Source organism: Sphaerodactylus townsendi, linkage group LG01, assembly GCF_021028975.2.
Source record: "Sphaerodactylus townsendi isolate TG3544 linkage group LG01, MPM_Stown_v2.3, whole genome shotgun sequence".
Taxonomy (NCBI): Eukaryota; Metazoa; Chordata; class Lepidosauria; order Squamata; family Sphaerodactylidae; genus Sphaerodactylus; species Sphaerodactylus townsendi.
In genome coordinates this window covers 141,052,380-141,064,062 of record NC_059425.1, presented here as the reverse complement: position 1 = coordinate 141,064,062, position 11,683 = coordinate 141,052,380, and the positions used below count along the sequence as shown (strand labels likewise).

Here is an 11,683-nt window from a genome sequence, read left to right as displayed (position 1 = left end):
AGTATGTGGAAGTCTTCCTGATCCATATCATTTTTCCAATTTCTCTAGCAATGTGTACTATATGCCTTTGAGGTCTTGTAACATCCCATTAATGCCTTTTCATATTTTATAACCTCTTGGTGTAGACCAGTGGTGGCGAACCTTTGGAACTCCAGATGTTATGGACTACAATTCCCATCAGCCCCTGCCAGCATGGCCAATTGTCCATGCTGGCAGGGGCTGATGGGAATTGTAGTCCATAACATCTGGAGTTCCAAAGGTTCGCCACCACTGGTGTAGACAGATGGGTTCATGGGGTTTATTTATTAGCATGTGATTAACTTAGGGACATTCATGTCCCATGACCACACACTCAACTCAGTGAAATTAGTAAGCCTTTAAAGAGTGGTTAAATTTTGTTGGATTGCTTCTTGTATGCACTAGTGCAATGGTTATCAAACACGTTATCTGCGATTATAGTACCAAGCAGCTGTTTAACGTTTTACTACAGAAAAGGCTATTGTGTTATGGCCATATTTAAAAGTTTACAGGTACAACATTACAGAACATGTGCATTTACACAGTATGAACCACTTAACACTAAATGAGTTTTAATGTCACTAAAAGATCATAGAAAAGCTATAATAGAAATTGGTTCTTACTCTATATTCAAATAGTCATCAGAGAATGCAGCCAACAACACGATTTAAAAATTTTCTGACTGGAATGTCCCAGCTTTCAACTAGCAGTACAACTTAGGCCTCACTGGATCCAAAGGGAACACTTACTATTTGACCATATTGATATACTTAAAATTAAAAGCCCTTGTCTAGTATAGCACCTAAAATTCTAATTTTAATAATATTTAGTCAGTCCACTATGTCATACTTGACTTGGTTTTATATAAAATATGAGATAGGGGTGAAGGCTCTTCTCAAATGTACTTTCTCATGTGTTAATCTCAAAGTTTATATGTCATGATTTTAACCAACTCTAAGCACAAGCAAAATCCAACCCTAACTTTGAAAGTTAGCAGCAACACACTTGGGAAATAACATTTCTTGAACAAAGTTAATGCATGGCATTGCATTTTTTATTACTAGCTCAAGAAATACTTAATCAGAAAATTTATACTCCTCATATATGGAATAAAACAGAATCATATCAAACCAGAACACTCACAATAAAGTGATCACTGAACTTCAAGTCATAACTACACCACTTAGCAATAGCTTGAATTAAAAGGAATAAGCAGCTACTTGCTTTGCTTCCTTGAATATAAAATTTGAAGCTATTAAGGCTGTGATCATACTTCAAGGGGCTTAGGTTCACTTACTACTGCACAGGATTGAATTTCTGCATCATAGCTCAGTTCCAAGAGTTGGCACAGACAGGATGTTTTTATGGTTTTTTGGTCATCCTAAACACTTTGGAGATGCAATAACTTTAGAAATATTCTCACAGACCACTGTCAGGTCAAAAAATTGTAAACCTTACATTTCAGTTTAAGTGCAAGAAGTCCAAGTTAATTACCTACCAACCCGAAAAAACACAGAGACTTTGCATTAAACTTTTTTAATGGTCTCAAAATTTGTGACAGATTTTGGTCAAGTTGTTTCCATTTAAAAAAGGTTACTGATTTTAAAAACTAATAACTTAAACTGCCACGAAACAAATGGTCCACAAACATTCCTTTCCTTCTGAAGCTTTTACGATGCATTGTAATCATTAACCAGTCCTTGACTATTAAACTTAAATGGCCAATTGAAACAAATACTTCTGAGACCATGCTTCCACCACTGATTAAGACTGAGGTGGCAGATGTACAGAATTTTCATTTAGCCTTCTGAGCCTTCTGGGCAGACTTTGTGACCTTGCCAGCTCCGCCTGCTTTCTTATCCACTGCCTTGATAACACCAACAGCGACCGTCTGTCTCATGTCACGCACAGCAAAACGACCTAAATATAAAAACAATTATAGTAAGTTTTCAAACATACAATTGCATCTCCATGTACTCAGCCATACAATTTTTTACAGCATAAAAATTATTACAAGATGTTCAAAGTAATCTTCCCATCTCATTCTCCTCTGCAGTACCACCATCAACATAGAGCAGAAGTCTACTGCATATGGCCAAAAAACCTCCTCTAGCACAGTTTGCTGCTCAGGCATCGACTCCAGTAGGGGAGGCTTGTGACTAGCTGTAAAACTTCCATAAAATAAAAATTTACTGCAAATGGCTTCCTAACCAAAAGCATCCCAAACAGCAAGAACTGTAACCTAAGGTAGCCCCAACTAACACATTTAAACAATCTGGAAGAACAGGGTAAGACTCTAAGACTCAGTTTAAGCATGAAATGATACTCACCCAGAGGAGGATAGTCAGAGAAACTCTCAACACACATGGGTTTGCCTGGGATCATGTCAACAATGGCAGCATCTCCAGACTTGAGGAATTTGGGGCCATCTTCCAACTTCTTGCCAGAACGACGATCAATCTTCTCCTTCAGCTCAGCAAACTTGCAGGCAATGTGAGCAGTATGGCAATCCAACACAGGGGCATAGCCAGCACTAATTTGGCCAGGGTGGTTCAGAATGATAACCTATTTGAAGGGTTTAACAAATAAGCCTGTCATTCAGCATCACTGTAAACCCTACCAAAGCTAACTGAAAATGTTAAAATGTTAAAATGATGCCAAGTACCTGTGCTGTAAACCCTGCAGCTTCCATTGGGGGATCATTTTTGCTGTCACCAGCAACATTTCCACGACGAACATCTTTAACAGATACGTTCTTCACATTGAAGCCAACATTGTCCCCAGGCAAAGCTTCACTTAGAGCCTCATGATGCATCTCAACAGATTTTACTTCAGTTGTAACATTGACTGGGGCAAATGTTACCACCATGCCAGGTTTTAGAATGCCAGTTTCCACACGGCCGACTGGAACTGTACCAATCCCTGAAAGGACAAAACAATTTCAACTTATTGCATAGCAATTTACGTTTTTCAGCAACTGGGCAAAAACTATCAGCAATAACAGCAGGACAAGCAGTTTTTCTAGCATCATTTGTACTTTGGGAGCAAAAGGTTGAGTCCATGTTTTATGGCTTTCATCAATTTAGAAACATCTATTCTTCATCTAAACTTCCAATAATACATACCACCAATTTTGTAGACATCCTGAAGAGGGAGACGCAGAGGTTTGTCAGTTGGACGAGTTGGTGGCAAGATGGAATCCAGAGCTTCCAGCAGTGTAGTGCCACTAGCATTGCCATCTTTGCGGGTCACTTTCCATCCTTTAAACCATGGCATCTGCAAAGAAACACAGTATAAAGCATCTTCTTGCAAGAGTTATCCAAGTACCCAAAACAGTGGAAATTTAATATGGTACTCGGACTAACATGTTCACTGGTTAAGGAATATGATTTTTTCTCGCCATCATTGCTTAGATACCAACACATTTAACATCGTGATCCACCTACAGTATCACTTTTCAGTCATGACCAGACCAAACCAACTTAAGTGCATTCCCTCATCCACACAACAGAAATACAACTTACGTTAGAACTAGGCTCCAACATGTTATCTCCATTCCATCCAGAAATTGGTACAAAAGCCACCGTATCTGGGTTGTAACCAATTTTCTTTATGTATGTGCTGACTTCTTTGACGATTTCCTCATACCTCTTCTGGCTGTAAGGTGGCTCAGTAGAATCCATTTTGTTAACACCAACAATGAGCTGTTTCACACCCAGAGTGTAGGCGAGAAGGGCATGCTCACGGGTCTGCCCATTCTTAGAGATACCAGCTTCAAATTCACCAACACCAGCAGCAACAATCAAGACAGCACAGTCAGCCTATATAAAAACCAAGTAAAATAAATCATGTTTGTGAATTATTCATTAAACCAGTAACACAATATTGAATTGTGAAATGTCCTAAAATACTGCTTGCTTACTTGGGAGGTACCAGTAATCATGTTTTTGATGAAGTCTCTGTGGCCAGGGGCATCAATGATAGTGACATAGTATTTGCTGGTTTCAAATTTCCACAGTGAAATATCAATAGTGATACCACGTTCACGTTCTGCTTTCAGTTTGTCCAAAACCCAGGCATACTTGAAGGAGCCCTTGCCCATCTAGCAACAAAATTAAAGTCATTAATGCACTACATACAAGACACCAGTAAGTATGTATGCCAGCAAACAGGCTCCTAATACAGCTTACATCTATGTTGTGAAACATAATACCATTTATATTTAGCCAAGTAGCACTTCTGGTGAGAGATTCCAGACAGGGTTCACTTGCCCAGCAATGAAACCTCAATCCATTACTTCCTAATATTACAACTGCTAAACATGGTCAGCCTATCCAGGTTGTCTCCTACACATTCCCCAATGACACTTTTTTAAAGCAGCAATTCTGCTAACAGATGTTCCACACTTAGAATGAAATTAAAAGTAATAAGATGGTGAACCTTTAAAAACATCCCAAGGTAAGTAATTTACAATACACTGTATAATTGTGGCATAATCTTGCACTACTGTAAAAAGTTTTAACTACCACTGTATAACTGCAGCATTGGCTACAAATAATCTCAACAGAAACATTCATTTATGGAAATTCGCCACAATTTGAGTCAATGAAAGAAACCCACCTCAGCAGCTTCCTTCTCAAACTTCTCAATGGTCCTCTTATCAATGCCACCACATTTGTAAATCAGATGTCCAGTGGTGGTAGACTTTCCAGAGTCGACATGTCCAATGACAACGATGTTGATGTGGGTCTTCTCCTTCCCCATTTTTGATATTTACGGGATGGTTCTCTTCACTTCAGATAAAACACCCTGGGAGAGGAAAAAAGTTTTAAAAGCTCCACTTACTCACAGTACCACGGGGGAAAAAACCTATCTTCTGCGGGAAAAAACCGACCTGAGTGTAAAACGAGGGGGGGGGGGAGTTCTCGATCAGCCAAGTGGGTTCAATCCCCAGCCTGGTCAAAACTAGGCCCGGGCCTTCCTCGAGTACTACAGCTCCACCCACCCAAGGCCGGAGGGTGATTGTGGGAAAAAGAGAGGAAGACGGCTTCGACTTCGAGGCCTTCCGCAGTCCGTTCCTTCGTCGCCATGCGGCCATTGCAGGCCCGGGGAGCGGCAGAGGGGCGGCTCCGGCTCCTTTGTGTCGAAAGCCAGGCGGGGCGCGAGGGAGCGTGAACGCGCCGCCGCCGGGGAGGGGGGAGAAGGCTGGCACGCGCCCCGCCCGCGTCCTCCATTTTGTGACGGCGGAGGGCGGCCATTTTTTTTAACAGCGCGAAGCAAACGAGGGAGACAGGCAAGCTGCTGGAAACGACTCCACAGAAAGAAAAGCAGTAAGAAAAGATGGAAGCGTCAATGCCGGAGCAGGCCAGGGACGAAACGGCAGCCCGGCGAGGAGTCCTGGGGACACGAGTGGAGGCCACACCTGCCACGACCACAACCGCCTCGCCCTCCCGCCGGCGCGGTTACCTCGTGTCTGCTCCGAAGCTCACGCGACAAAGCCCATCCCCCGCCCACCCGTTTGAGGCTGTGGCGAGCATAAGACACGGGGAAGTCCCCTCCTATTAACAACGCCCCAACCACCACGACGGGGAGGGGGGAGTTAAGGTACAATTCGGGTCCTGTCTCATGGACGCAAATGCGGCCCACACACCAACTCCCAACCCTTCCATCTCCTCGCCCCCCCCGAAATGTCGTCAAGCTGCAACCCTCGAGAATAAAGCGCCCCCGCTGAAAGGCTCCACGTGCCTCCCCTTATCGCCCCCACCACCTCCCCCCTCGGCCTGGTCTCCGTTCGTCCACCATGCCCACAAGCGCCTACCTCCGAAGTGGCGGCAAACCCGTTGCGAAAAGGACCGAGACGGCGAGCAGCGTTGTTTATATAGCTGGAGCCGGGAGGGCGGCGGCCTCGCGATACGTCATCGTTCCCGGCGTTCCATTCGCCGCTCTTGACTCACCCGCCCTCGCTTGGCGGGGCGCCACCCGGGGTGCGTGGAAAATTATGCCTCTTTTGCAGAAACGGAGTTTCGTTCCGTTACCATAGACGTAATGGGTGCATCACCCAAGCCCTCCGCTCCTGGCAAATCTTGAGAATTTGAAGACGGGCTCTTCTGCCTGCAATGCGTAGAGAAGGGTTCAGCTGGACACTGCAGGCATCGTCGGCTCTTTTGCCCTTCCCCCTCAGTAGAACGGCTGGGCAGGAGACCCTTTTTTTCTCCTTGTACTCGTACGTACATTGCACGACAAATTGTAAAGTCCTCCTAATTCCCTTTATTCCTGCCACAAAATTAGTTTTAAACAGTCTGTTGAAACACCAAAGGCACAGGGATCATAGTTAATGCCTTTTAACTAATAAGCAGCATCATTATCCCCCCCTTCCTTTGAATCTCTCTCCTTCCTTTGAAGTGTACTGCAACCCCCACCACTGTATTATGTACCACGTACTCCCCCGCCCCCCGGAACAACGTCCACTCTACGCAAAATCCATTCATACATTGCATCTTCACTAGTACACCATGCAACATTTTCCATTCCTCTTCATGCAGCACCAACAGCCCTTTCCCGACTTCCCCGCTTAGGAAGCAGGCAATTTACCAGAAAAGTTTGGTTTAAAAAGCGTTCACTTTGCCTTTAAAAGAGCATCTTGTAGTTCTTTCCCCTCAGTCACGATTAGCTACAAACTTGCACTCAGACTTAAGATGTCCTTTAATGTATGCTTTAAAATACAAAATATTACAGTTCTCTCTTGCATGTTCATTGTACTCAACTTCCACCTTAATCTTTTTACATTTTCATGAATTATGCCAGTAGAGCAACTTCCTAATAAATTGGTTCTGGTGGGTTTTGTTTCTGGGCTGTGTGGCTGTGGTCTGGTGGATTTTGTTCCTCAGGCTCCACTCCTCAAGTATCCAGGTATTTCCCAATCCAGAACTGGTAAACCTAGCTAAGTGTCATCATGCTGCTTCCAACTTATGAATTAGTGGTCTATTGTTAACAGCCTTGCTCAGGTTGTACAAACTGAAGGCCATGGTTTCATTTATTCAGTCAATCCATTCCATGTTGGGTCTTCTTTTCCATGTGGTCTTATTATACAATAACTCAGTTTAGTCATTTTTGCTTCTAGGCAGAGTTCAGGCCTACATTGGCAGAATGATTGTGTAGTATTAATATAATTCAATTACCTGCTTCCATGATGCATGATAAATTAATGAGAACACATATACAAAACTGTCAGCAAATTACCCCTAAGGAAACTATATTTGAAAAAAATCATAAATATTTTACAAGGTAAAGGCTACAGTCCAAATCAGTTGGATTTGTTTCCAAGTAAATATACTCAGGGACAGACTGCAAGTCACATTAACCTAAACTGCCCAAACACATTTCATTATTTTGTTTATTTTAAAAGTGACCTTCTTTATACTTCTCAGAGGAGGGCTAATAATTATAGATATTTAGAGAAAGATATACATACTGCGTGCAGGCCTGCAGCTGATTCAATTTATAATTCCTTGTTTATACATATATAGCTCCTTTTTTTCATATAGCTCCTCTTGGAGACTAGAGTGGGAATGTTAACACAGCCAGAGGAAATTCACAGTGCTCTTTAAGCAAGCATGCTTAACTTGCTCAAACAGTTTTTTCCACTTGGTAAAAACAGCTCATGGTATCCTAACAGCTAAATGTAAGGATGACTTAAAACACTTGGTTAATATTTGCTGAACTAATTAGTTTAATCTTGCTTTTCTTTTATCTCAGTTATATATTTATCACAATTTTGATGGCACTGAGTTCCAGTGTAAAGTAATCAACCTTCAAGTGTTGGCACACATTTTGCACAATCCAAAGAAAGACAAGAATGCCTATACCCCAGTAAAACAAACACATGCTTTAAGTCCTGTTGGTTGCAATAAGATTTAGTTCTAACTTTCTCTGTATTTGCATGTTGACTCCAGTCCATATCTATCTACAACTCTACAAGACTTTCTGAGCATTGTAGTATCTTGGCAGCATTCATATTTACCATTTCTTATAATTCTCATTTTATTATATATGGATTTTTTTAAAAAATGTCCTGAATTCTAAATGTGATATAGTTTCAAATATATATGTTACCACAGCAGAATAATACTGATTTAACTAGACACCTTTCAGCTATACAGGCTACAAAGCTAATGGGAATTCATAAGATTCTCTCTAAAATAATCTACAGGTGGAGAGGCCTAAAACAAACAGAACAATGTCAAACAAATCTTTGGTAGTGGTTTAAATATTACCACGAATGTGCTTTGTTTCAATATGAATCAGAATATTTGCCAGCTTCCACAATACTTAAATCATGTGTTAAACTGACTCGCAGATCACTAGACAAGATTCAGACTTTATTAAATATGTTAAAACAGTATGTGATATAGATTTTACCATACCTCATACTATGAATTATAATTTTGGCCAATTAATCTTTTTACCAATACTGTATTTGTTAATGTTGAATGATGGTATAATGAGAACAGGATACTTTATTTTCAAACTGAAGTTAGAAAAGTATTAATTTTCCTTTATGTACGCACACTAACCTTTATGTTGGAAGGTTTGAAAATTAACGCCATAATGGACTTGAGTGTCAGCTGCTTGGAGGAAAAAATCCTGTCCCTTTAATGAAGGCTCATGAGTTTTTATCACCTTTTCCTGAACCCCAAAGAGTCAATCCACCTTTTTGCTGTCAAATCACAGCTAACGCATAGCATCTGGCAACCCCATAGGATCTTCAAAGCAAGAGATGTTCAGAGGTGATTTGCCATTGCTGCATCCTTTTCACACCTCTGGTATTCCTTGGAGGTCTCCCATCCAAATACTTGCCAGTTGAGGCTGAGAGGATGCAGTTGGCCCAATGTCACCCAGCAGGTTTCCATGACAGAGTGGGGATTCAAACCTGGGTTTCCCAGATCCTAGTCTGACATCTTAACATCTACACAATGCTGGATCTCTGTAAAACCCTAAAATACAGTTATTAAATGCTAAAGTTCAAAGCAAACTGACTTGTAAATTAAAAAAAACCCATAATGACTGGATCCTAAGTTTCTGCTGTACTACCAACTGAGTATAATCAGACTTCCACTAATGGGGGAATGTTTTGTGGGCCATATTGTACCAGTGAAACAGAAATGCTGGATCCACCCTTCAGGTTCTTCTGGCACCTTAAAGATTAACAACATTATTATGGCACATGGAACAAATACAAGTTTCTTACATCCATGATAACTTGGTCGCCATCGTTCTAAAAGATGAATCTCAAAATACTGTCTGAATACAATACTGGCCTTTCCGCATGCCCAACATCACAGACTTTCTTAGCAGTCAGTACACAAGCAGAATCTCTTTGGGCATGGTCTTCCTGCACACCAGCCCTCCCTCAGTATTATTTCAATAGTGGAGGTAGTTTATTTATTTTAGATATAATGAAATAATCAGGAATTTAGAGCGAAGGTGTCCTAATCTGTGGCATCACAGGATCAAACCCCCCCACCCCTGCTTTTGAGTTGTTGCAACCTAAATATGTGAATAAGTTGCTTAGGGGAGCCTTCACTACGAGGGTATCCTTCTGTGCTGGATGCTTCTGAGATAAACATCAGAAGCATTCAGCTCTGATGGTTCTAGTCCTAGGTGGTAGATCAGTTTCACAAGGCAGTAGCGGAGAATAACCAGTGATCCCTTCACATTTGAACATAAGAACATAAGAACATAAGAACATAAGAACAAGCCAGCTGGATCAGACCAGAGTCCATCTAGTCCAGCTCTCTGCTACTCGCAGTGGCCCACCAGGTGCCTTTGGGAGCTCACATGCAGGATGTGAACGCAATGGCCTTCTGCGGCTGTTGCTCCCAAGCACCTGGACTGTTAAGGCATTTGCAATCTCAGATCAAGAGGATCAAGATTGGTAGCCATAAATCGACTTCTCCTCCATAAATCTGTCCAAGCCCCTTTTAAAGCTATCCAGGTTAGTGGCCATCACCACCTCCTGTGGCAGCATATTCCAAACACCAATCACACGTTGTGTGAAGAAGTGTTTCCTTTTATTAGTCCTAATTCTTCCCCCCAGCATTTTCAATGAATGCCCCCTGGTTCTAGTATTGTGAGAAAGAGAGAAAAATTTATCTCTGTCAACATTTTCTACCCCATGCATAATTTTATAGACTTCAATCATATCCCCCCTCAGACATCTCCTCTCCAAGCTAAAGAGTCCCAAACGCTGCAGCCTCTCCTCATAAGGAAGGTGCTCCAGTGCTCCAGAAATGTGGGTCGGGGTGCTAACAGGGGCGTAATGCCCATTGAGCAAGGTGTGCAGCTGCCCAGGGCACCACCTTGTGGGGAGCATCAAAATGCAGGGTTTGTTTTTGGGTATTTTAAGTGGTTTTCCATTTTTGGCCTGCAGGGGGCGCAGTTTTTAGGCTAGCGGCTCCTTAGCAAAGAATGGGGGATGGGACACCCCCTTTGAGGGTCCATAACTTTGGACACCCTAAACCAAACTGCACCAAACTTAGCAGATCCCATCAGGACAGTTTCCAGATGATACCCTGAAATTTTGGTGCCAATACATCCAAAAATGCGCCCCCTGCAGAAACATCCCAGAAATTTGCCCAAGAATCTTTGTTCTGCACTGAGTTTTCTGCATTGCTGTCAATGGGGGTTGCAGGCTGGGGGGGGGCACATTTCTGAAGGCACAGTCTCAAAACTTTTAGGGTCTCATCAGGAGACTGCCCTGATGATACCCCCCAGGTTTGGTGCAGTTTGGTTCAGGGGGGCCAAAGTTATGGCCCCTCAAAACTGTAGCCCCCATCTCCTATTAGCTCCCATTGGAAACAATGCAGGATGGGGCACCCCCTTTGGGAGTCCATAACTTTGGACTCCTTGAACCAAACCTCACCACACTTGGGGGGTAGCATAAGGACAGTCTCCTGATGATACGCTTAAATTTTGGTGCTGATATGTCTAAAAATGCACCCCCTGCAGGCACCAATGTCCTGGTGCAAAAAAAATTGGTCGTGGTGGAGTGGCCGCCCATGTGGGGGGGGGGGGCATCCAACTCAGGTTTTGCCCAGGGCTACAGTTTGCCTCGTTACACCCCTGGGTCCTAATGGGCTTTAGCTGTACTGTTCTTATCCAGCCAAGTTCTATGAGACCATGGATGTCCTGAAAAGAAGTTTATGGAGTGTAGCTGATTCGGATGAGCTTGCACTGCCACGAGAAGGGGCACAATTTGAGAGACTTTTTTTACCTAGGCTAATACAAGGTGATCTCCTGACAAGATAGAAGTTAGTAGAAAGGCAGACCTGGGTCTTGAGACCTTTCCTGTCTTGAATTGGACTTGAATTTGGCTTTTGAAAAGCCAAATTTGCAGCTTGGGAGTGCTGCTGACACAGCAGCCACCTTAGAAAACCAGGAGGCTGAGGTGGTTCGGAGTGCTTTTGGCTGAGAATCTCTTTTAACAAAATGATATACACAATGGATATTAATTTAGGTGGAATGACACAAATTCTTCTACTGCTACAAGGGAAAGCAAAGAATAGTCAGGCGACTCAATATACATTCAGAAATAATGGACAGTAGAAAGTAGAGGGTATGGTCATTGCCCTGTGCAAGTTTGGTGATTAACAAAATTAACATACAG

General features: G+C 42.5%; 1 protein-coding gene across 1 annotated transcript; it reads right to left on the bottom strand.

Annotated features, from left to right (window-relative positions):
• Nucleotides 1–1,538: 1,538 nt before the first annotated feature.
• EEF1A1 (eukaryotic translation elongation factor 1 alpha 1) lies at nt 1,539–5,989 on the bottom strand. The gene is made up of 8 exons (XM_048495869.1): nt 5,837–5,989; nt 4,639–4,827; nt 3,941–4,120; nt 3,543–3,839; nt 3,144–3,294; nt 2,684–2,940; nt 2,349–2,583; nt 1,539–1,938 (listed from the first exon to the last, which is right to left on the bottom strand). Exons 2-8 carry the CDS (start codon nt 4,780–4,782, stop codon nt 1,814–1,816), a joined length of 1,389 nt encoding a protein of 462 aa, XP_048351826.1. The 5' UTR covers nt 4,783–4,827; nt 5,837–5,989; the 3' UTR covers nt 1,539–1,813.
• Between the last annotated feature and the right edge of the window lie 5,694 nt (nt 5,990–11,683).